This window comes from Stegostoma tigrinum, chromosome 22, assembly GCF_030684315.1.
Source record: "Stegostoma tigrinum isolate sSteTig4 chromosome 22, sSteTig4.hap1, whole genome shotgun sequence".
Taxonomy (NCBI): Eukaryota; Metazoa; Chordata; class Chondrichthyes; order Orectolobiformes; family Stegostomatidae; genus Stegostoma; species Stegostoma tigrinum.
The window spans coordinates 39500887-39526481 of NC_081375.1; the positions used below are offsets into that span (position 1 = coordinate 39500887).

The 25595-nt window shown below is 39.4% G+C and overlaps 1 protein-coding gene across 1 annotated transcript; it reads right to left on the reverse strand.

Annotated features, from left to right (window-relative positions):
- On the reverse strand, positions 1-24524 carry LOC125463671 (heparan sulfate glucosamine 3-O-sulfotransferase 3B1-like). The gene is made up of 2 exons (XM_048555240.2): positions 23740-24524; positions 1-1333 (listed from the first exon to the last, which is right to left on the reverse strand). The coding sequence occupies exons 1-2, from the start codon at positions 24294-24296 to the stop codon at positions 715-717; spliced, it is 1176 nt and encodes a 391-aa protein (XP_048411197.2). The 5' UTR covers positions 24297-24524; the 3' UTR covers positions 1-714.
- Between the last annotated feature and the right edge of the window lie 1071 nt (positions 24525-25595).

Consider the following 25595-nt stretch of genomic DNA (forward strand, 5'->3'; position numbering starts at 1 on the left):
GGGGGTGGGGAATGTCTTTCCAATTTTAGTCATAAATTGATGAGGAGGAAGAGACAGCAATTCAGGCATATTTGGAATCAGTACAGGGATCTCAATTTTCAAAAACTCTGCAGAGTGCTGAAATAATCTATAGTGTCATGCTGTGAATTGAACAGAACGTAGGCTTTATGATTAACTAGAGAAGACAAAACAAGGCCTCATGCAGCAAGACACTGGAAATTTGCTATTCATGAGAGGACTTGAAAATATTTATTACAACCAATGATTTTAAACAAGATATAGCAAACAAGATTTTATGTTCAACAGTTATGTGCAGCCTCTGCGCTGACTTGTACCATATAATCACAATTTGCTTTTTTGGCAGACTCACAGCAAGAACTTTCTACATGAAGCCAATGTAGACAGGCAAGGAGTCAAATGCTCAATTGTTAGACCCTATGAACACTGAATACCCGTAACAAAAAGTTGTGCTTTTGGATATTAAATCATAAAAATCGATGAATGACAGCACCATCAATGAACAATGCAATTAAAAACTGTGGAATGTTAGAAGATATGGGCTGATCTATGTACAGTGTGGTTAGGCAGCTTAGTGAATTAATTGCTTAAGAATTAAAAATAAATTATTATAAAATAGATTTCTGTACAAGTTACATATATATATAGCAAAAAATTCACATGTCTTTATCGTAATTACATGAGGTTAAATTGACCTTAGTCCCAGCCGAAGTTCTGTCCTGTCATTTGGTAAAACTTCATGTTGAAAGGCCGGTAAAAGTCCCTCAGCCTCTGAACCACCTCTGGGTCAATGTTGGGATGGGTTCTGCCTTTTGTTTTGCCCAGGCAGTGGGGCTTGCTGCTGCCCTCTGGCTTCTTCAAGCAGGGGAAGCCCTTGGTCTTGTTGAAATAGAAATGTTTGTCTGTGATGATTCTCTTCAGACCCAGAAAATCTTGTACTTTGCCTAGTTCACCTGCTGGGTCACTGATCAGCCTCTCTCCACTCACAAACAGAATCTGATGCATTGGGAAGTACTGTAGCCAATTCTCCAAGTGTTTGGCATAGATGCCAATCTGAATAGCACTCCACGAGGTGTCAATCAGGCCTGTAGTCCTGTTTTTGAAAGTCAGGCTCTCAAAACTGGGGATATCTGGTTTCTTCGAGAGAGTTTGCGTATAGTCAGAAATAGCCCGCGTGACAGGATCCCGAACAACCACTATCAGCTTGGCATCCTTGGACATTGCATAGATTCTGGCAGCTGCTTCCTTGGTAACAAAGTAACTTGGTGTTTTCTCCATGGTGATTTGTCCATCCAGTGTTTTAGGCATCAGGCCCCTAAGAGAAAAGAAATATATTTGGATGAAGAGAACCATTTGAAGGATAATTTCAGACATTAAAAAAATTTGGAAAAAAGTGGCAAATGTAATTATGTAGAATATATGTAGTGCTGCCAATACTTTGAAGAGACAGCCTCCTTCGGTGTTTTGGCTTCACAGCTGATTCTTTTGAGCCTCAAAAATTGCATTTTCTGGTTCTTCAATGGAAACAAACCGGTATTAATAGAAACAGCCAAATATTAAGTTCAAGCAAAAATAATTCTGGGCTAAATTGCCTGGAGAGGGGGAAGGATGATGACTTGATAGACTTGCATTGCAACTTCAATGGACTTGCACATTGAATTATGCAGACTGTTTAAACAAATGCAAAGCATTCAAAATGCCCAATCCAAAATGACCCCCATGATATTTGCTACATGTTGTGAGAACTAATTGCAATTTTCTTGATGTTTACTGAATTGTCAGAGCATCCTTGGTTTGTGAAACAGTCCCATGATATTCAAAGACATAAAACACTTTAAAATGAGGACACCATTGTGACATTCCACATTTGGAATAACATATTATTCCAATCAACAGTCATCACAGCAGTTCAAAATAAACTGTAGGTATTTAAAATATGCTCCCGAAAACTTGAGCATGTTCGGATTGCTGTAGGTTTCTGATCTGCTCAAAACAGAAACTTAAGTGTTTGAACATGAACCTTATACCATTTTAAATAACTTTTAAACTTCTATGTACATTTCTGCAATACACCAATGATTGTTAGAATATACTGTCAGAAGAAGATGGTCTCCACTTGGATTTCATACATATTGCCAAACCAATAAGATGGTTCGGTTCTGTTTAGAGTAACCTCTGATAATTATTTTCTTCAGACAACCATATAATAAACAAACATTTTTTGTTAAAATAAATAAAACCCAACTTATGGAAATATTATGCTGCACAGGCCAAGAGGGCATGTTTATTCATGTTGTGTGTGTCACTGCTGAAAGTATTAGAACTCACTGTGAGAACATATACAAGTGACCGTGAAGATGACTCACATTATCTTACATAGCTATGATACACGAACATCTATCTCACTTGGAGCAAAAAACTAGACAGTCACTTCAGTTACAACATTAACTTAAACAAGGAACATGATTGCTGTGCTGGTCAACTGATCTATGAACAATTATACCAATCAAATCCTAAGACATGAGAACATTTTAAATATGCTACCTTCCACAGTTCATGACTATTGAGAAGGACAAAGCTATCAACTCCAGGTTCCTTGCCCAGTCACACTTGTCTCAAATGTATAGAACATAGAACATAGAACATAGAACAGTACAGCACAGAACAGGCCCTTCAGCCCACAATGTTGTGCCGACCATTGATCCTCATGTATGCACCCTCAAATTTCTGTGACCATATGCATGTCCAGCAGTCTCTTAAATGACCCCAATGACCTTGCTTCCACAACTGCTGCTGGCAACGCATTCCATGCTCTCACAACTCTCTGTGTAAAGAACCCGCCTCTGACATCCCCTCTATACTTTCCTCCAACCAGCTTAAAACTATGACCCCTCGTGCTAGCCATTTCTGCCCTGGGAAATAGTCTCTGGCTATCAACTCTATCTATGCCTCTCATTATCTTGTATACCTCAATTAGGTCCCCTCTCCTCCTCCTTTTCTCCAATGAAAAGAGACCGAGCTCAGTCAACCTCTCTTCATAAGATAAGCCCTCCAGTCCAGGCAGCATCCTGGTAAACCTGCTCTGAACCCTCTCCAAAGCATCTACATCTTTCCTATAATAGGGCGACCAGAACTGGATGCAGTATTCCAAGTGCGGTCTAACCAAAGTTTTATAGAGCTGCAACAAGATCTCACGACTCTTAAACTCAATCCCCCTGTTAATGAAAGCCAAAACACCATATGCTTTCTTAACAACCCTGTCCACTTGGGTGGCCATTTTAAGGGATCTATGTATCTGCACACCAAGATCCCTCTGTTCCTCCACACTGCCAAGAATCCTATCCTATATGCTTGGAATTTTCACAAGAGCGTTTTCTGGTAGTAAATTATTGAAACCTCATGAGAAATGGTACAAATGGAATTTTGAACTAAACTTTTCTCTGATCTTTAACCAGAATTACAGCAGAAAACTGTGTAGAAATCCAGGGTCAGATGGCCTCTTGTTCATTACTTCTGGATCAAAATCCTAGAATTCCTTGCTTAAAACCTTCAGGGAGCACCATCACTACAAGGACTGCAGCAGTTTAAGAAAGCACACCACAATCTTCTCAGCCCAACTAGTGATAGCAAAAAGGGCACACATACCCTTTTACCATAAAGTTCTGAAGCTGTATTTTGATCAGAATTTTTATTAACGGGAAAGGTAATTGGAGCGAAATTTTGGGGAATGTATAAATTTCTTGCAGCTGGGCTTAAACACATTGTCAAGTGCTCGTGATTCAGTAATTTAGTCTGATTCGATTAAAAGTAAATTCACCGCCCCTATTAAGTCGACAACTATTTGTAACTATCATTTGAAGTGAGTAATATAAACAAGAAGGGAACATAGCGCCCAACAAAACATACTAACCAGAGTTTGAATTCAATCAATCTTGAAATAAGAATGGTAGACTGCACATTTTGCTTCCCAAAATTTATAAATTTACTTCAAGACAATTCATATTATTAATTATATCGAGAGAAACCAAGGAACTATTTTAATGTAGTAATTATGATTAGGCTATCAGACAATTTGTATTGCATTTGTTAGCCTCAAAAATCATTTAGGGAATCATTCATATGAGTATCTTTCAAGAATAGTCTTATAATTTAATGAAGATTTCTTTAGGCATTAAAAGTGATTCTATGAATACCTGAAGAGACGTGTCTTAATTAAAATACCCAATTTGCCCATTAACTACAACACCTGGAGTCATTTGACATTAAGTCACAAAGTTTGGAAGAACTAAAATACGAAGTTTGAGATGTGATGCAAAATGAGTATTAAGTGCTGAATCTTTAAATATTAGAGGAAGAGAACAAGGGTAGACAAAAGCTGCCAATAGCAGGTGGTCACTTTATAATCCAGTCCTCCGACCTCATTTTGTCTGCACGGAGGAGCACTGCACTAATCTTCTAATGTTTCTCAGACGAGCCTTCACTGGCTATAGTCAACAGGGCAGTATGGGGGATTGGTAAAGTTTCCTTTTTGTTTTTAATTGTAACCAGTCCTCACTATGATGGGAATATAGTTCACCTCAAACATGAACGTTACAGACATAGTTATATTAAAAGAACTATCAAGGTAGCTAATATAAAAGCTGTTTAGCTTGACTGATTATAATACTCTTAGGAACAAAGTAAGAAAGTAGCATTTGGGGTTCAGTGAGCTTATTTCCATCATTCAGTTTGATTTTACATACTTAGAACATTTGATTGCCAATAAATATGGCCATATGGCTAAGAAATATTCTACCTGGAGCATATTTAAATGAACTGTAGAAAAGAGTTGTCCAATCTTAATTGACTGGTCCACTTGGTTCAGTAGTTCAATTTGAAATAATGCGTACAAAAATGCAACAACTCTAATTTTCTGAACACATTCTAAAGTGAACAGGAATAAAGACAAAGTCTTTGGTAAAGTATTGCTAATGTTTAGGAGGCATTAAAAAGTTTTTCAACATTGAAGAAAAAAAGCTATCAAAAATCTATTAGAACTGTATTCTATTTATTTATTGAGAGATCATGTAATAGTGTTGATCTATTCAAGAATATTCATTAGATTTTCCTCAAAAATACTATGATCAGCTATTTAAAATATTAGAATTTAGGTCTAGGATCCAACTTTAAAAGGGATTTACTAATCTCTTAATGGTCCATCTCCACCCTATAAATTTATTGTGTTTATACTCCACGTATGATGCCTTAAATCATGTTAGGGAACGTTTTCATGCTGAAGATTTGCTCAAACAGGAAAGGTTTTATTAAAATATACAACTTAATTTAACAACTCAGACAATCATTGTATAAGTTCTAGTATAACTCACATGTCTTCTTGTTCAACTGTTACTTAATCCACATTATTGTGCAAGAGTTTCAGAATTGCAGCAAATTTGTGATTGACCCAAATCAGTTGCAGGTGGGCAATGCAAAACTACTTGGACATTACACCAAATGCTGCACAATTTCAAGTACAATGCAGCAGAAGCTCCAAGACAGATTCCATTAGCTCTTCTGTGGTATAAAAATAAAATGGGCATTTTTACCGAACATGGTGTGGGTTTTGCAAAATGTGATGGATCTTCTGACTTACTGTGGCACCAAGCAGCTAGCATAATTTAAGAATCAATTACACATTCTAAGCTTTCTTATTTTTGTGAAGCTTAACAATCAGATCAAGAAAGAATTCGGAAAAGCAGGAGGACAGAGCTTGATCAAATAGCAACAAGATGCAGGTATATATTCATGTACCTTTTGCAGCTATCAAATATATCAATTTCTTCAGTATATCTATAAATAACCAAAGAATGTACATTGATAAATCAGCTAAAAACAATAAGCTTTAAAGGAATCTTATGGAGTTTTCAGTATAATATTACAAAATATTCTATGTGCCATTCACAGAGCTGGATAACTAATTCTGTTATTGAGCAACAATGGATATAAGAGTATTGGCAATAGTGTGCACCTTTTTTTAGAAATACTACCATAAAATTTGGATTGTATCCATTTTAAACACAATGTCCATTTGAATTTAACATTTGCAAAGAAATTAAAGTGAACTTTGTCATCATCACAACGTAAACGTTGTGTAAAATTTAGAAAAAAAAAGCATGTCATAAATAATATGTTTTGTTGTGATTTCAATGGTTTCAAAGCGACAAAGAGACTAAGAAATCTGATTCACCATTAGATGAAAAGGAAGACACCATCAATATGATTTATACGGTACAGGTATTCACTGATTTCATCAGCAAACAGATGTTCTTTCACGTTACTTCAGTCCTGTTTTCAAGTCTTTTGTTTGTTTCATTTACTTTTCAATTTCAGCACACAAAGTTAGAAGATCTGCTTCAGGAAGCAAGCTGTAGACATCCCTATTCTCTTTTATTCCTGGAGTAGCCTACCTGGTTCTATCAACAATTGTTAGATAGAGTAGCCTTATCCTCTATCTAACAAGTGTCATGCACCAGTCAGAATGTTAAAAAGTAGTACTGATGCTTTGAAGATGTCCTTAAACCAGCCAAACAACAAAAGACAACCTTCATGATCCGTGAACAAAGGTTTGGTTAACTACAACAAAACATGGTTCTCTGAACTTAGACTCCTGATTACAGCTTTAATCAGCTGAACAAAACGTGTTGATCTATAGATCTCCCCTTGGTTTTGCCACCAAACTTTCTTGTTGGCCATTTAAGTGTCAGTAACATTAAAAAAAATGGAGAAACTAGAATTCCTAACTACCCAGTTAATACTGAGTAAATGTTTAGCCATTGCAGTTTGCTGTAAACCATTAAAAAATAAATCAGTTTCTCAGTGAAAGATGGGTCTAATGTGATCTAGACCTAGTTTTTATGAGATCGAAGAGAACCCCGGCACATCATTGTCATATTAACCATTGCACAAATATTCAGAAGCATACACAATATTTGTGACACAAGGTTGTATAAACATGGCTTTGGGCTAAATTATAAAAGGAGTCAGATACTAGCAAAGTAATGAAGTGCTTGCATCATTGATTAGGATGTCTACTTAACTTAGCGTAAAGAACAAAGTCTCCTGAAAGACAATTTATCATGCTAATATTCACCAAAAAAGATTCTATATTTCATCTTGCTAATTCAACCATCTGTCAAACAAAATCCTGCAAATAAGATCATCTTGTAGATTCCTATTTTTACCCAAATTCTTGAAATCATTGATAACATTGCTGGTGTAATATAGAATATTATCAACTCACCTCTGCCAATAAAACTGAACGATGTATTTTTTTCAAGTATTTGATCATTTTCCTTTCAAGATATGCTCTTACAAACATTAACTCACTTAACAAATTACAATACAATTTTGTTTTATGGCCAGGCAGTCAAAATAGGTCTATTCCGTTGTTCCACTCCAATAGAAAATTGACACGCAGTTAAAACATTGAACTTTGATTTACACTAAATTCTTTTTACCAGTCAGATTCCTTCGTTAATATGTTCCAAATACATACTATGAAAATGAGGTAATTATAAGGGAACTTGTCCTTTTTACATATGGTTTGTACTGAAAGGTGGTGATGTATATGTGAACAATCACATGATTGCCAAACAAGAAACTCTCCCATCATAAAGCATGGTTACATAAAAATACAGCATGTCAAAGCTTGTTCTGGGAAGAATCTGTAATAGATGAATATCCCGCGATGAACTACTGAATAAATTCAATTAAGATAGATCAGCTGTTCTAGATCCTGCTGTACTCAACTTGTGTAGTCTTGTTGAACCTAGGAACACCTGTGCTTTTCTTTTATGTACATTGATATTACGTTAAGTGCATTTAATTACACATTCACATTACTTCCCTAGTTGAAAGCAAGGCAGAGGAATTCTTGAAAGGCAACAGCATTATGACTCTACATTTCACAGGTCAACGTGGTCACTACTTAAAATGTTACAAGCACAGAAACACATTCCCTCTCTTTTGATATCAGACATGAAGTTCCAAAGGGCTTCGATTGGGATAGTAACACCATATAAACAGAGGAGGGTTAATGCAATAATGTCAAATAGTAACATGCTCAGATTTTATCTGTCTGCCCATCTGAGAAATATGTGGTCTCCACGGATTGCGTGAACATATTTTGGAGTAAAGTATGTTGGGGAAAACATATGTATCTGACATGCACGTATCCTACCACACCATCATTCAATCCATTGCTATTCTAGCACAAAGGACCATGCACACATGGATTATTATTTGAATTTTGTGCACATTTCTTGGAAAAAAGGAGCAAGTTGCTAGGTTGCCACCTACAAATGAAAGTGAATGCAATGAACTTGGATTTCTACTTTGCTATTCTGAGGCGAAGTAAACTGTAGCTTCTTTAAATTTCAAGAGGATGCAATGAGAATTACTCTCTACAAGGTTGGTCACTCACTGGCATAATAGTAAAGCCTTTTAGGCATTCTAGAAATCAAGTAGTATTTACTGAGGTCCAAAAATGTTAAAAATGGTCAAGCAAACCGTTGCTTGTTTACTGATGTAAACAGTTGTATTTTAAATATTGACACGCCGTTTCCTCAGTCAATGTGCTTAATTGAAAGTTTCAAAGTGTTTTTAAGTTACTGCATTGAAAGAGGGCTCTGTCACAATCTACAATTGATGATTTGTAACAGAACTCAAAAATGCATATTCTATTCACCGCTGGAAAGGGCTCTTTATTTTCCCACAGCGATATGCCTTACTCTATTTCAGAGCATGATTTGAAACCACTGAAGCATTTTTGAGAGGAATATCATGTTGGTGTTGTCCATTCCTGCCTAGGCTGCAAGGTAGAATGCGTATGTAACCTTCCTATGGGAAAGGATGAAATACCTGCGTTGGGTGACTCATGTACTTGAAAATTATACCATATGCTGTGCAAAAGTGCAGACAGAGACACCTATTGCATCAACAAGTCTTGCTTCTCACCATGCTCCCAAATGAAGAATGCAAAGTGGCAAGCAGTTTCACAAAAATGGGGAAATGAAATGAAATAGCAAACATTAAAAGGATATTCTTTCCGTTGAGGAATCTTAAGAAAAATGTATGCACTGGTTAATGCTCTATTCAGTTTTAAAATTAACATAAGCAAATAGAATAAATTTGTAGTCCAGCTCATTACCAGAGTTAAAAGACTAAGTTTGTATTTTATATCAACAATAACCACTTAGCAGTGACTCTCAGAGGTGAGACGATTAATCTATTTACCCTGGTTGCTTGCCAAAGTGTTAGTAACCTGTTACTGCCCTATCTTATCACTGAGAGAGAAAAAACAACAGGAGCGTATCAGAACTACAACAGGTTGGGGCCTCAGTAGTAACAAAGTTTTTAACACTCTTCAAAAATAGGCTACATTTATAGCACCTGATAAATCTTTCAGCAGGTAGCCACTACCTCTAGAGGCTACAACGTGCTGGTCATGCTACACATTTAAGAACAATGTTCAACTGACATTTGCCGAAATTTGATCCACTAAAGCAGAATCTAGATGTTCCAAACGATATGGTAAACAGTGCAGTGTAACACCTTTTTGCTTGGTCACGTGGAGCTGAGTGGGAGCACGTCTGCTTTTTAAACTGTGCTGTTTCTCAAACTCTACTACACGTGAATTTATCACAGTATTGTGTATAATTGAGGGGTATTCCAAATTACATGACGCACGTTAACAAAAATACACCATTGCTCGGTCAACTGCAATAAATCCACAACATTTTCATTGGCTTAAGTTTAACATAGAGTGTTAAGCAAGTTTCTGTCACTTTACTAATTTACTTCTATTTCTCCAAATGTTTTCTTTTTCCTGATATATTTTCTGAAAGGGAATTCCAAGAGTAACGAGTTGGCAGTTACCCACCTTCACAACCTTTTAGTTTTATTATCTTTGCTCCAAAGAAAATTGTACAGTGAATTGCTGTGACCAACTGAAGTGAAAAATAAATTTGGTAAAATAAGTCTTACGACTTGGCAACTTTTAACAGCATCCCCTTCAAATGAATAGCTCAGACACTGGTCACTACTTGCTTCCAATGCACTGTAGAAAGACACCAACTCAGACTAGTGTCAGCAAAAAGACAGAACTAAAAGGTTGGCCTTTTGACTTTTAAATAACTTGATTTATAGATTGCATATAACAGAATTCATTCCACGAATGCCATATATGGCATGACTTCATTTGTTGCCATCCTTTAGCATGTTAAATTGCTGTATGTCAGCACAACAATTTCAGGATAGGAATTGCAGCTGAAGTGCACCCAGACCAGAACTGGACGCTTAGTAGAGCTTAGACACTAAACTCTAATACTACATTAGAAGGCTTTTTGGAATCATTTGCAGTCAGTCACACAGGTAGTTTCCCAACATTTTACTGATGAAAAGTTACTGATTTGATCAAAATTATTTTACATCAATTACTGGTCAGAGTTTTCCAATCTATTTCCTGCTGTGAAAGTCTCCTAGATATTGTTAACTGTTCTTAGTTTTCATGGTGTCCGTTAGCTGCAACTAATTGTTTATAGTGGTGGATCTCAGGTACCATATCCATTTAAGATCATTGACACTCTGGGTGCCATATAGTTGGAATTGAAACCATATGTGTCGATCATAAATTCAGCAAATTTCAAACATTCCCTCCTGTCTTGTGTGATCAGAAAAATTATTGAAGATCAGAGTTAGTTATTTCCTCTCAGACAAAACTTTATAGATACTATGCCTCAGAAGGTTGCAGCTTTCTTGAGTCTAGCCTGGATTATTTTGGGAACTGGTAGCAGTAGAAAGTGCTGCAGAATTTACCCCACAAGGTGGAAGTAAAATACATTAGACATTGCATTCATATAACAAGGGACAATTACCCCTTTATTAGCCTCCTGAAATAGATAAAAGCACATTGAATATCCACAATACTGCATCTACCACATCTACTTACAACCTTATTCCAAACTAGCCATTCACCTGTCAGCAAGTACTAGCCCTCCAGCCTTCTTTAAAGAGACGAGTGGTGGCCACTCTCAAAAAGATATTTAAAAAGTTATTCCTCAGTCTGTGAAACTAGGAACCACAGGAATGTTGCTTCTACCTCCAAAAGAAATACTGTCCAGATTATCCTTTCCAGGTTACTACCATTGCACATCCCTTTCCTTCAACCACACCTCCAAGACCTCAGCTGTGAGGCAGCGTAGGATCATTGCTCCTTGAGGCCCTAATCCAGTGAGCTGCATTGGGACCCTGCATTTGCATTCATGGTGCACCAGAATTAGGGCAAGAAGGCTCACGGCCCATTTATAGATAATCTTAGGTGCATGTCTTTCGGTGCACATTGAAGCTATGGCATCTTTTTTGTACCAGTTTCCAGCTCTGCATAATTCTCAAGCAACGTATTTTAAAGATGTTCCATACAGGGACTTACAATTAAAAAATTATTATTTTGCTATTGAATCCCCCATATTCTATACACACCACGACAGTCTGTTTGTTCATTGGGAGTCGCTTAAGACATTGCACCATGATTCAGTAATATGCATTTATCCAACTCTGACCCATTACCAGCAATGGAAAATATGATAACATGATATTAAAGATGACAACAGATAAAACAATTTATGTAGCAGCCGCAATCATTTTGGTAAGAATGTTACAGCTGTTCAGGTTTTTTTCCTATATTCTGGTAGATGTCTTCCCCTGCAGTGTTACGATTTCCACATGAAGCTGGAGTTTGGAAATCCCTAGGCCCACGTAAAATCTTCCATATGTGTAGAATGATTCAGTTACATCCTGAATTGTATCTCATGTTTAGAAAGTGGGAGAAATATTGCAAAGTCTGGGATATTTTGAACTCTGGTCAAACTGTGCAAGAATCATAAGTCAGAGGGAGTGCTGACATTCAGATTCTGCTGTTTAACAAGAAGAACCAAAATTATTCTCTGCTACTGTTGCTTTGCTTGATGGGTTTGCTACAGAGAAGCAACCAATTACAATCGTATGGTTCTAGTTGCCCAATTGCACAATTGTCTGTCACTTGTTAGAAGCTGAAAGAGATACACTGATCCAAAAACATTAATAGATCATCATACCTTCAATACCAAATAATTTGTAGTCAATGACAAGTACCATAAACTAAATAAGTCATTACATGTCCAACATATATTAGTTAGAACTAAATATTTATAAACCTCTTGGCTGTAGCTGATTAAAATGGAGACCACATCATTTTATTGAAAGAAAATAAAATTGTTCTCCAGTGTATCTCAGATGTTTGAGACTATTTCTGCTAGTTAGTGAGAACTAATTATTCACATAGTTGAAGTCTCAATAGCAATATTTTACTTGAGATAATCAATCTCTCGACATATTATTTTATCAGCTAAAGATTTTTGTGGGAAGAAGGCTTCAATGTGTCAGATAGGTTTGTAACTTACAGCTAAAAGCAGCATGCATCAATTTCCTGGTAGAACAAAACAAGTTATTTATGCCAAGTCTGTGTCTTTTGATGAATTGATGGGTCACTGGAGCATTAAGAGTTAATAATTAATACAAGTCAAATGAAAGTAGTTATTGGCAACTGTATTCATTGCCCTTAGTGTTTCTTTCTCTTCTCCTTAAATTTTGCCAACAAACATTACTGCAAGCCAACATATTGGCAACATAAATGCCCAACGTACAATTTAGAAACTCGAAATAATCAGTTTGGTTAAAAGCAAAACAAATCAATTGCTGAGCATTAGACCTTCAGATCAACCACCTCCTTTTGATGCAGCTGACTTCAGCTACAGGGGAAAGCAAACCTTTATAACGAAGAAGGAATAAGTACAGACAGGGGCTGTTTGAATGGTCATGAACAATAATTGGCGGTACAGCATGTGTGGAAAGCTTACTGCCAACATGGATGTTTGACATGAAGTTCCTGTCGGACTGAATCGCTTTTGTTTCCACCTTCAGCAGGAGATTCCTATCTTACTGAGCCATGTTTTCCCAACAGTTGTGGCCACATTCAGAGGTGGCCAGCAGGGGCCAGGCCACCCCAGTAGCCTCACTCCTCCCCTCTCCCCATGTCCCCCTTACAATTAGTCTCTGTAATTCAGAGTGAAAACAATCCCCAGCCTCTCAGTGCAAGATGAAAGGAATTTGTGCAGCAGAAGTAATTTCACTGCTGTGAAGAAGCCACTCCAGGCATTGTGTCCAGTTAAGGAGTTGGAACAGGATTGGCTGGCAGGGAATGCCATGTGATTCTGCTGCTACCTACTGTTTTTATGGTGCTTAGGTAGAGCTTGTTAGGATAATAGTGACAAAAGAATACAGGACAGAAAGTAATCTTTTAATGCACAGAGAAAAGTGTTTTATTTATACAACACTAGTTCTGCCATTGCATGCAAACCTAATTGCACTTTCTTCATGCAGAACAATTTCTAAAGAAGTCCACTGTCTTTCACTTCACAGTGGCCTAATTAACTAAAAGCCTTAAATAAGCACATTTTATAGTTTGAGATCACAGGTTGGACACTATATAAAATCACATCTACAATTAGTACGTAACAGAAGTCAAGCTGCCCAGGTTTTGAAACCAACCAGAAAATGGAAGAAAGTAAACTGTAACAATTCTCATTTGGATCTTTGAAATCTTGTGCTTTTAACTTTGCAAACATAAAACATTTTTTGCAACAAATAAAGGTAAAAGATATCAAATAAAAAACAGCTTATTTTTTTAATAAGCATCAGTCAATTCTGTATCTCAACAGCTCTGCATATCCATTGCATTATTAAAAAAAAATCAGGTTGAAACTCAAACAAAGTCAAATTTAGTGTGCATCAAGTAAGTTACTAATGGCTTTTCTCAGTTTGACACGTTTCAGATGAATCTGTTTTACCAGAATCCTTCCACAATTTTTAATAAAAAATACTAAACCTATCCAACAAACAAAAATTCCAAGCAAGGGAATAGTTGCTTCTTAAACCAGATACTCTCGATGTGCTTCCAACTAACAACCAGGACAGATTTAGCATGCTGCAACACTTCAATGTTTTTTAATGCAAAGTTTTTTCCGAAGGGAAAGAAATGATGTGTAATCGAACATTAAACCTGTCTAGCCTTAAAGTCTGTTCGGAGCAAAGGAGGTGGCAGTCAAGCAACTAAAGAGAAAACAAGGTTTCGTTACTTCGTTCTTTAAACTACAGGATATTAGCCTGACCTTTCCCAGAGTGCTGCTGGTCCAGTTGTCTATAAAAAAACCCAGAATGTAAGGCTAATGAGGCATGGGGGTCAAGAGCCTGCACACCAGGGGAACAATCAGGGTCAAAAACTCCAGTTACACTTAAAAAAATGTCTTCAGTGGGTGTGCAACACAGACAGCAGTGCAGAACAAGACAAACAGAAAATGTCAGCTACAATCAAGTCTTTAGTCCAAAAAGATCCTTTGCCTTAGAGATTGACTGAGTGACATAGGCCTTGCACATCAACAGAAGATTGAGATAACGTACTATTTGAGTTATTACGTTGTAGTTCCAATTTCAGTACTATGGTAATTCTAATATCTGCAGAGCCATTTACTTATTCAATGTTCTTACTAACTGTAAGAGCCAAGAATCTTTGCTTACATATCCACACTAGAAAATAGTATCTTCACAGCTTTGATGCAATCCAATTTGATCAATTCAAATTAATTGAAACGCTAAAGTCTGGGATAGTTTAACTGAAGTACCACGTGCACAATGTCAGGAAATTCTTCTAAGTTTTTTTCTTAAGATCAAACACGCATTTTTGTATTAACAGATTTAGCTATAACAAACTATTCACGTTCATGTGCTCAAGCAACTTTAGCATCAGTACCATCAATCAACTAGTTTACAACAAAACTTCACAAACTGGAGAGTCCAATTGCCAGAGAGTTGTAGTTTATTAGGGGACAAAAATGCAATGATTGAAGCTTTATATCATAAATAACCCAAATTATGAGAGTATTTTCACACAGTCTCATATGAGATCACAACAATCACTGTATACTTAAACTGAGAATCTGCAGCACAAGCAATAACTAGTCATACGGAAGGGAGTTACTTATTACACAAAGAGAATTAACATGGCACCAGTTACAATATTAATGTGGAAGCTCTTATTCCTTCTCTGTTACAGCTAAAAGCTGGTGTTCTCTTCCTGCTCCTGGAATTGCATGTAAGACAATCCAGTTTACTGAATTTGCCTTTGCCAAGGGTGTGTTTATGGGATTTACAAAATGCAAACTTAATTAGTAGTAGTTAAGATATATATATAATTTTGTTCAGCATTTCCATAAATTTACAATTAAGCATTTTTTTTTATTATTTTGACTGTATTTTAACTGTAATGTAAAAGTAAAGTGTTTAGCTTAAAGTCAAGTAGTTTGACAATTCAAATTGCATCTACGATGCAATGACCTACACTTAAAGTAAGAAAATGTTAAGATCTAAGCTATCTTCTTAATATGTTGAGAAGGGTTTGATCTGGTCCATAACACACCAGGGATCATTACAAAGTGAACGTGAAGACAAATGCATTATTGTGGGAACCTGTAAAGCAACATGAAGTGCAGTTCTGAGTGATAGATTTATTGGTGCTGTTAAGTCACTGACATATGCATAATGTAAAGACTCATGCGTTCAGTTACATAATTTTTTTCCTGCTACTTACACAAGCTCACAGATACTCAGACGCCTCTTTCCAATTGATAAAGCAGTTGTCAATTGTAAGGCCTTAGATCGATAGTCACCATATTATCTTCCAAAGGAATTCTGAAGGTTTTGGAAATCCCTTTGTGTCTCATGAACTCATTTCTACAGCCCTTTTTCTGAACAATATTAACATCAATATGCAGCTCAGCGTATCATTAATTAGATACAATAAATTTTAGGTAAGATATTAATCACAATTGGTGTGCTTGATTGACTTGGTTAGGTTTTGATACTTTAATCTAAAGTATAGGACACATTAGTTAAAAAAAGATAGTGCATTCACTATCTGGGTAGTTAGATGAAAGGAGTCTTGCAATAGGGGTTGCTTTATTCAATGGTACAGACAAGGTTTATTATCGATTAAAGTTCCCCCAGAAGCTGTTAAATTAATCACAAATTCTGCTTAACTATTTCTCTTGCAAATTTGTTTTAAGCCAAGTCTTGATCTCCATATTTACTTAATCACAAGAGAGAACATTGAGAGATTCTACAACCATCCGATTTGAAATGCTGCAGCTGTCTGAAACAAATTCCCGATTTCAAGTAATGTACAACTTTCACATGTTTTATGAATGGCTATTGAGAGCGTAGCTATTGAGTATTTTGTTGCAACATCCTTCAGCCAGTTTAATTGCAATACAGTTGAAAAAGATTTGAATACTGTGCAAATGAACAAAAAGGAATGAGATACAGCTTTTTGCTATTAACATTCTAGCGTCAAATCTGCCACAATTAATGACTCTGTCTCATTAAACAATTTAACATTCTTCAACTGGCCGTCCTCATTTTATCTGTAACTTTTAAACCCGTTCATGTCCTGTATTTTACTCTTGTGGCAGCAGAACACTGGTACAGACAGATTAATTAATGATAATTGTAAATCTAAAAGCCTCAGTTCCTGTAAAATAAACAGCAGGCTCACCCTGGTGCAGATACGTTATATACAATTAATTAAACTGACAATATCTTGGCTTTTGCTAGAATGTGCAGATAATTTGAGATGAGCTAATTGGTGTGAAATATTATCCAAATTGAAAATACATTTACTGTATCTCATGTAATGAACCTCAACAGATTCTTAGTTGCTCAGTAGCATACTGCCACTCACAACAGTAACATTTTCACGTCTTATATACAGCAATTGTAATTATTGAGCTTAATTAAGAAAATAATGTCCTTAGCTAAATTTAAATCAATTCAAAACAGCAATAATGTAACTTAGTATAACATTTGATATGCAATGTGAAATGCAGTTTCCTTTTCTGTATGAATAAATACAAAGCAATCTCTAACTATTCAGGTAGCTATTCAACAAACGAGCTATGTCCGTTGACCTATCTTGGTCTGTACTTACAAAACACTTATCCAAATGAGCCTTTGTAAATCCCTTGACGAATAATAGCACTCACAGTATAGCTTTTCCAATTGAGAACTTGACTCCAGATACAAACAAAATATTAGGTATTCATTCTGCTAACATACACACAGACAACACATTACATGTATCAAAATGGGAGGACTTAGATAGCTATGAAATAGTGTAGCTTCACTGTTTCCTCAGGAGTACTCTCTTTTGAACTAACTTTATAAAAATTTCAAAGTGATCATTAGATGTATAAATTTGGAAATGCTTGACTCAGAGACCTATCAGAGTCATAAATATTCATAGGCAGACTTGATTATAACTACAAATCGTCAGTGTTTCCCCTTTTCATCAAACTTCATCGGGCAAGGATGCAAATCTCATTAAAAATCAGGCTTCCCGTCCAAAAATGCACACATATTTCCAGGCAAAATTCAGCTCTCAATGCAAAAGTGAAGGTAATATTACATTAGGTTCAAACAGAAATACTTCGGTCCTGAGATTTTATGCTGAGGCTAAGTTGTACTTTACATCCCATATACCTTGCTACTCAATGAAATTCTGGTTTTTCCTTTTCCCAGTGGGTCACACAATGTTCCTGCAAGGTAACTCAAGGCCAATTTGATGTCATGTCCCTGGTCTAGATTAGTATAGGATTTTGATTGTATGTGTGTGTATATATATATATACATAGATGCAGAAAGACCGGGTGTCTACGCATACATATCTGTTTACAGAAGGTAAATCCCTCAGGAGCGGACGAGTATTGGGTCCAGAGGCAATAAGACTGACATCATTTGCATGGAGCCCGATTTACGAGTTTTATTTACCGACAGATTCCGATCCACGAACAGCAGCTGATCTTACTAATTAAACAAGGGAACCCTCCTCTCTCGTTTCCTCCCTCCTCCGCTCCATATGCTATGTGACAAACACAGCCACATCTTATCAATTACACCCACCCCTTTCCCACCGGGAATCGATTCTCCCTTTTAAAATCTGTTGCAGCAAGTGGAGGTGGCTTTGTGAAAGATGGCCTCTTTGATCCAGCTCTTTCGATTTTTGAAAATATGTGTACGTATTTTTAAAAAAATTGTTGGATTCTTTCACCCCTCCACGCCAACAAGAGTAAATGATGTAGACATGCAAATACTGCAAGCTTAAGAAGTACGTGTTCCGTAAAAGCAAAACACCTATATTCGGTAGTTATAGTAGTTAGAAAGCCAATGCAGATTGGAGTGGAATATTAACAGCACGGTTTCCATAAAGGTGACAGTGAGAATGAGTTAAATCCGACAGTTTTGTTGCAGATATCGTTAACAGCAGCCAGTAGTGTTCCACTAAATCAGGGGAGTGTATGCTTACTAACTCCTAGGGTTTAAATTTTAATCGAAGTGCTTCGATTTCAACTTTTAACGAACGTGCAAGGCTGGTGGCGGGGTGGTTACACACTATTTAGGACAATTACAGACTGTTGTTACAAATAGAATAAATCGGACCAGTTCAATAATTACACATTGACAGCTCAGAAACCTGAAAGTGGGCTCCGGGCGGCACGGTGTCTGGTTACCATGTCCTCAGGAAACGTGAATCCTCCTGATTAGGCATCAACTGCAAAATTGAGCGCAACGGCGGGATGTATTTGTCGTATAAAGCCTTAATTCTTTCGAAACTAAAACTGGGGCAAAAACGAAACACATTTAGATCTGTAGCATCGCGTGGGTTTTGTTTTTAAAACAAGGAAGCTGCACGAAGATGGCGATCCGCAGTTGAAGTGGCATGAGAAATGTGTGAAGAGTTAACAGCCTAAAAGGTGAGGGAGTAAATCACAATCTTCGGAGTTGAGGGTGGATATGTGTGTTTTGCTTCTTGTGCAGAATCGCTCGGGGACTATGAGGTTGAGTCACGGCTCGATAGCCAGTTGGTGGCAGCACTCTCACAGAATCGGACAACCATCTGTCTGGCTAACTCGCCGTGCACGGCCAAGGATCTGCCTCGCCTCGTATAATCGCCAGCTATTTTTAATATTGCACAACGGCCCGCTCCCACCCAACCCTCAAAAACAATTTTTAAAAAGCGGCACCTCCTGATTAAACACAAGGGGGAGACTGGAACAGGAGGAAATGTCTAGCCAGTTACGAATTTTAACAGCTAGGAAAAACTTTGTTTCTCGAAACGTGACCCTTTCACTCAGTTCCTCACGTCCTTGTACCCCACATATTCTGGAATAAAATGCCGCAGCTCTTCCTTGAGACGATTAGAGCAAGTATTGGGGTTGGAAATGTGCAACGTTCAGCCGGTTTACAAATCCAAATGATAAGGAAAGCCTGTTCTTTCATTGTGATGCGGGTTTAATGAACTATCATTTATTTGCGTTCCGGTTAAGATTTAAACTCAATTGCCAACCAATACTATTCATGGCCAACTTTCCCTTTGCTAAGAGGAGTACTGAATCGTCACTGTTGGTACATGACTCCGACCATCTAAAAACATCACTTGGTCCTCATTAATAACACACTTCCAGCCATAATTAGTTGGCACTTAATGTGGAGACCAGGTCTGGCCTGGATTACAATTATCTTCTCAAAATAAAACAGCCGGCGATCTCCTGGCAGATGGATTCTTGTTTGTTTATTTATTTGCCGTCTTCGTCATCAGTCTTTAGGGTTTGTTGTCACAGCAAACAGAAACAAACTGGCAAACTCTGTTGCAAGTCCAGGTCCATCCGCAAACTCCAAATGGCAATTGCTGAAGAGAGGCTGTTATGCCAGTGACTTCCGGTCCTGGGCAAACCATTTCAGCGGAATCAGAAAGGGAGAGGGGAGACGACGTAAAAACAGATTTCCCACCCACACTTCATTCGCTGCTGTTTAATTACATTGGAGAGAGAGTGCATAAGTCATCTGAATTTTAATTAATGTAATCCAAATATTAATTAATATCTGAATATTGCAAAATGTTGTACTTTGTATATTCCCTTCGGAATAAAGAATGTGGATTAATTAGAATCTATATCAAGGAAACCCACTTCGGTCGGTATTGGATATTTTATGTGGCGTGATTTATTGCCGAATAATTACCTGCAAAGGGGAGGGACATGGCAGCCACGAATTTTATTTCTCTTGCGTTATTAAAATCCTCTATTTTTTTGGACAGCCAGGACTCCCTGGTGTAAAACTAGGAGTTTTGCATCCAGTGACGTGACTGATAATTAGACATTACTTTCAGGGGTATCTGTACTTGTCAAACACTCCCCCAGGACTCTCACTGCAGACTGTTTCAGGCAAGAGTACCGGAGAGAAGGAGGGATGCACACACACCGGGATTTATTTTCCTTGCCGCTCGGTGAGGTCGGTTAATGCTGACTTTCCAACCAACAACAAATGACCTGGCAACGGCGCAGTTTGAGACGGAGCGTAGTAATCAATGGAATCGCGAGAGGAAGGAGTCCAACATTTCAAGAGTATTTGGTTAGCTTCCTTCGTTTTGTGGTGTAGCCCAGTGAAACACACTCCATAAAAAAAATCTATTCCAGTTCAACTTACTCATGTTCACATTATTTTAAACTCATTCTGATAATTATGTAGAAAATAGAGGTTTTTAAAAATGTAACATGTAATCTCTGTTACAACTAACCAAGTCACTATTTAATCTCGCATAGCCTCCCGAACTCACGAAGGCAGTTTATACACATTATTTATCAACGTTAGGGAACTAAAATCATTGAACCGTCGACACATATTTCTGGAACGACTGTATTTTTTAAAAATCCTTTTGAGTTAATTACTTAATTCTTCCTAAATCCGTAGGTATAATTTTTATTTAAAATCGGATTTTGACGGCTTTTAAATGGTACGCTTCACTCCGACGTTGTAATAAATTCCTCGCGGCGTTGATGCAACGATCGGGTGTAAGAATTCTAAAAGGCTTCATATTCTGATTGCACCAACTCGCAAAAGCGGGGAAAATTAAAGTAGGAAACTTTCTGAAACTCTCCACAGCTTTCAAGCGAAGAACTATCACACGACAAAAAACCTCGACATCAAAGCCTTCGCCCCCAAGGCTTTGGAGGCAGAAGTCAAGAGAGTTCACATTAAATCCCAGCAGATTCCGCAAATCTCGCCACACTCTGATCTTCCTCACCTTGCTCCTTTGAAAACAATCTTCCGGAAATAGAACGATACTTTTATAAATATATAATAAAAAGGAGAGGGACGCAAGTCACAGCAAAATTAGCTCTCCTTTCGTGTTCGAAAAACTAGCAGAAGATCGGAATTGAGATTTTATTGACAAGTCTGTTTTAAGAATAGGACGCCTCACCCACTCACCCTTGTTGGGAAGTGAAAACCGCGTGGGGAGAAAAAATACAACTTTTTCTGCACACTCCATTCATCTCCCATCCCCTCAGACTTGACCATGTGAAAGTTTAAAAATAACAACGAATGTTTCTTTGTTTTTTTTTGAAACAAAAAAAATCATTCAATGGATGTTACACTCAAAGCGATTGGCAACGGTCGACCTCCCGACATAAATAGTGGGCCGTAGGAAGAGAAACTTAAAAAGACAAGGCAGGGGATTAATCTTCAGCGAGTACAAGATAATTTCGAGCAATCAGTGTCAATCATCGGGGGAGACATTAAAAATCATTAGCTGAACCACTTCGGTGTTTGAGACAAACTGGCTTCGTCCGATAATTCTGAGTTCTCATTCCATGGAAGATGCAGAAACAAGATTTTGTTTTTAAAACTTCAATTTACTGGCAGGTGAGGAGGCGGCGCCCGGTTTTATGAGCTGGGGATTGTGTTTTAAAATCAGAAGCCAGCACCCGCGGCTCCCCCAGGCGTTCTGACATCCCATTCGTGGAACAGCACTTTGGCTTGTGGGAACAGGGTTTCATTCCCCGCCGAACTGCTGTCCTCGAAAGGAGTTCAGACAGCAAACACTGAAATCAGAAACTCGGGCAGAAACAGCGGCAGGTTCGTCCACAAACAGGAACAGATCTCGTTGCCTGCGTCAGTGATAGTGGGAACTGCAGATGCTGGAGAATCCGAGATAACAAAGTGTGGAGCTGGATGAACACAGCAGGGCCAAGTGCTCCTGAGATGCTGCTTGGCCTGCTGTGTTCATCCAGCCCCACACTTTGTTATCCCGTTGCCTGCGTCTGATGTGTTCCCAGCGTTTGTTACTGAGCCGTTTCCTGGTTTGATGAATGGAAGCTAAAAGATTGCACTTTCTGAACCGACACTATATTCCCTTTAACGGGCCCACTGTGGAGATCTATAAAAATAGAAGCGCACTGCCCTCGGCTCCCGACAGTTTGAACCTCATGAGATTTGCAACATTTATTTTAATGATCCATCTTAACCACTGCCTTCCCCCACCGCTGAAGCCACTCTCTAGACACACCGTTCACTAAAAGTTGCTGAGTATCGTTGAAAGTCAGATCGAAGAAGTCTCAAAGTTAAGCACTCAAAACAACTCTCCAGCATCTGCAGCAAATAGACCATAGAGCGCACTTCCTGACAGAGAGTAAGTCAAATTCTAACATCAGATCAGATTTCGCCAAAACCTTGCCTTTTTTGCCCGCAAGGATATGTATGACGTTCAATTTGCTTCAAAACACATTGGGGAGTTCCTCAAATTCACGCCCATTCCCACCCCCCCCCCCCCCACTCCCAAGTGCACATAAACAGGTAGCGCAATACCTACACCAAACTATCATTAAACGCTTTTCCTGACACGCCGTGGCACCAGCCGGCCGCCGCTGGAAGATGCTTAACTCGCGTCGCTGTAAATCAATTCAAATCGTACTAAAAGCGCACATCCATGTTAACCCTTGTGAAATCGAGACTGTGAAAATAATCCACACATGCACCACAGGCTCGAGGTTACACAGATGTACTGTATGGTATAGTCTAAGAGGGCTGAACCTGCCGCTTTCACAACCGTTAAACACGCCCCCGCACCCCATTCCATCCCATAAACTCCTGAGAAAGGAGCTGGAGAAATGCCATCACTGCAAAGCGGGGCTGAAAGGGGGTGGGGGTGGTGGAATTGTCAGATCAGTTTTATCGCATTAAGCAACAAAAAAAGGAAATTCAACTCAAGTTAAAACAAAATAGAAAACGTGCCTAAGCATAGCGCTCAACACAAGGTCTTACGCTGATGGAGTCCAACGTTTGAGAGTCTTATTTAAGGCTGGGGGTTGTTCAGATTCGGGGAGATGGGGGAGAGCCTACCAGAGGACGGGAGGAGAGATCGGCGAGTTTTGACCGCTGTAGGCTCCGCGGGGGAAAGGTGTCGCAGCCTGTTGCAGCCAGCGGGAGTAGACCCCAGGCGCACTGGCATTCGACATTTGCTTCAAAACACCAGGCAGAAGGTCCCCGCTAGAACACAGTGATAACCTAAAGCAATCACACACACCCAGGCAGCAAACCGGCTCCCCGCGGGCTGGCACACACTTGGCGGGCTGAATGGACGAGGGACCAGACTCAGTTGCGATCAACCTGTGTTTTGGCATCCCAGTGCCCTCGTCAAAATACAAATTTAAAAAAATTCCCCGCCGGTTTTGTCCAACCCCTCCTCCCCTGGACACTTACTGATACCACTCCATGCCGTTGGCGTAGTGTCTGTCAAAAAAGTGGGGCTCTGCCCCCACCGCTCGGACGTCGGGATGGATTCGGAGGAATTCGAGTAGCGCCCGGGTGCCTCCCTTCTTCACGCCGATGATGATCGCCTGCGGCAGCTTCTTGGCTCCGTAGCCTCCCAGGTTGAACTCGAAAGGTTTGGGCGAGTGGCCGCCCTCGGCCGTGGGGCTCTCCTCAGTCAGCTCGACACGGTCATCCTGCAGCAGGTCCCGGGAAGCCGACCTGAAGACCAGGCGCTCCCGGGCGGCGGCTAGAACCGGCTCCTGCCGCGGCTGCGAGCTTAGCTCAGACATACTGCCTCCTGCTGACACCTTCAGGCCGCCCGGCACGCTGCTGCCGCCGCCGCCGTCCTTGGTGTAGCCCAAGCCGGGCACTGAGAGGCAGAGGCCAGCGCAAGAGTAGAAGATGTAGAGCCACAGGAAGATCATGGTGAGCAGCAACAAAAGTTTCTTTCGGAAGGCGGCCGGGAGAGTGAATTCTGAATGATACCAGCTCAGGCTGCATTCCATGCCGTGTGCAAGCGATTCATCTTTAACCAGGCGCAACCTACTTACAGAAAGTGCAAGGGGGTGATCAAATCCATTTCCATCGTCTAGGAACACAGTGGGTGGCGGCTGCAGAGAATCACTGCCTTTAGACTGGCCGCATAGTGAAACTCCTCTCTCTCAGATCCTCGCTTCTGCTTCTGCTGCTAATTCCCAAGCTCACCCAGCCTCACAGCCTCTTTGATAAAAAAAAGAGGGTGGGCTGATGAGAGACGCATCCCCTCATCTGATTGACACCTATTCTCACCAATCGGGATCCTTTATACATATTCATCACCCAGACACAAACCCCGGCTACATCCAATAGAAGACCGGATCGACTCCCGGCAGCCACTAAGCTCTTCTATTGGTTCATAGCCCAGTAGCTCCCGCCACTCCCCACCTCCCCTCCTCAGCACCAACCCCTCAGAGCCCAGCCGCAGAAGTGTTGCTATGCACCTGGTGGGGAATCCATCACACCTTTTACCCTCCTCCACGGGGCAAAGGAGATTGATCCAGTTTTGCTGGGCCCTCTCTGACAAACGCTTTCTGCCCCAGCTCCAGGCGTGTCCCAAGTGAAATACTGACTCGCCAGTCCCTCTCCAGCCCACGATTCCCGTGTCAGAACAGTCCCGGCATTTCCGCCACAGCTCACTTTATACCCGGAGCCGGCTCCTTAATCTCGCCCGTGTATAACATTCCTCCTCTGAGGAAGGATCACCGGACTCTTTTTTCCTTCACAGATGCTGCCAGACCTGTTGGGCTTTTCTAGCAACTTTGTTTTTGTTCCTGATTCACAGCACCCGCAGTTCCTTCGGTTTTTATTATAACATTCCTCCCTCGGCCGTCTCCTTGCAGTGAATAAGACTTCGAGAATTGATACTGATAGAGAAATGTGAAGACTGGCGCAGGCGGGCATTCTAAATAGACGGGTTAATCGGGATATTTCAGATAAATGAAACGGGTTGTAAAATTATTTCTTGTGGGCCCCATCAGAAGGACCTCTGACACTGCCATCTAGTGCAGCCGGTGAAGGCTGGTGGACGAAGGGGAGCGGAGAGGAGTGCGAAAACCTTAATCTTATAAATTGTTGAAAACGATCAACGGGAAGAGAAATTAAACATCTCAGAGTAAAGATGCAAACTGCAGACCAGGGCCCTTTAGATTAAACAAATGTCTCTATCCATGAAACACAACATGCCCAATTAAAATTATATCAAATACATTGTTTTCTGCAACGTTTGATATCTGTATCAGCCGTGAGAACCAGGGTTTGCCCCAGCG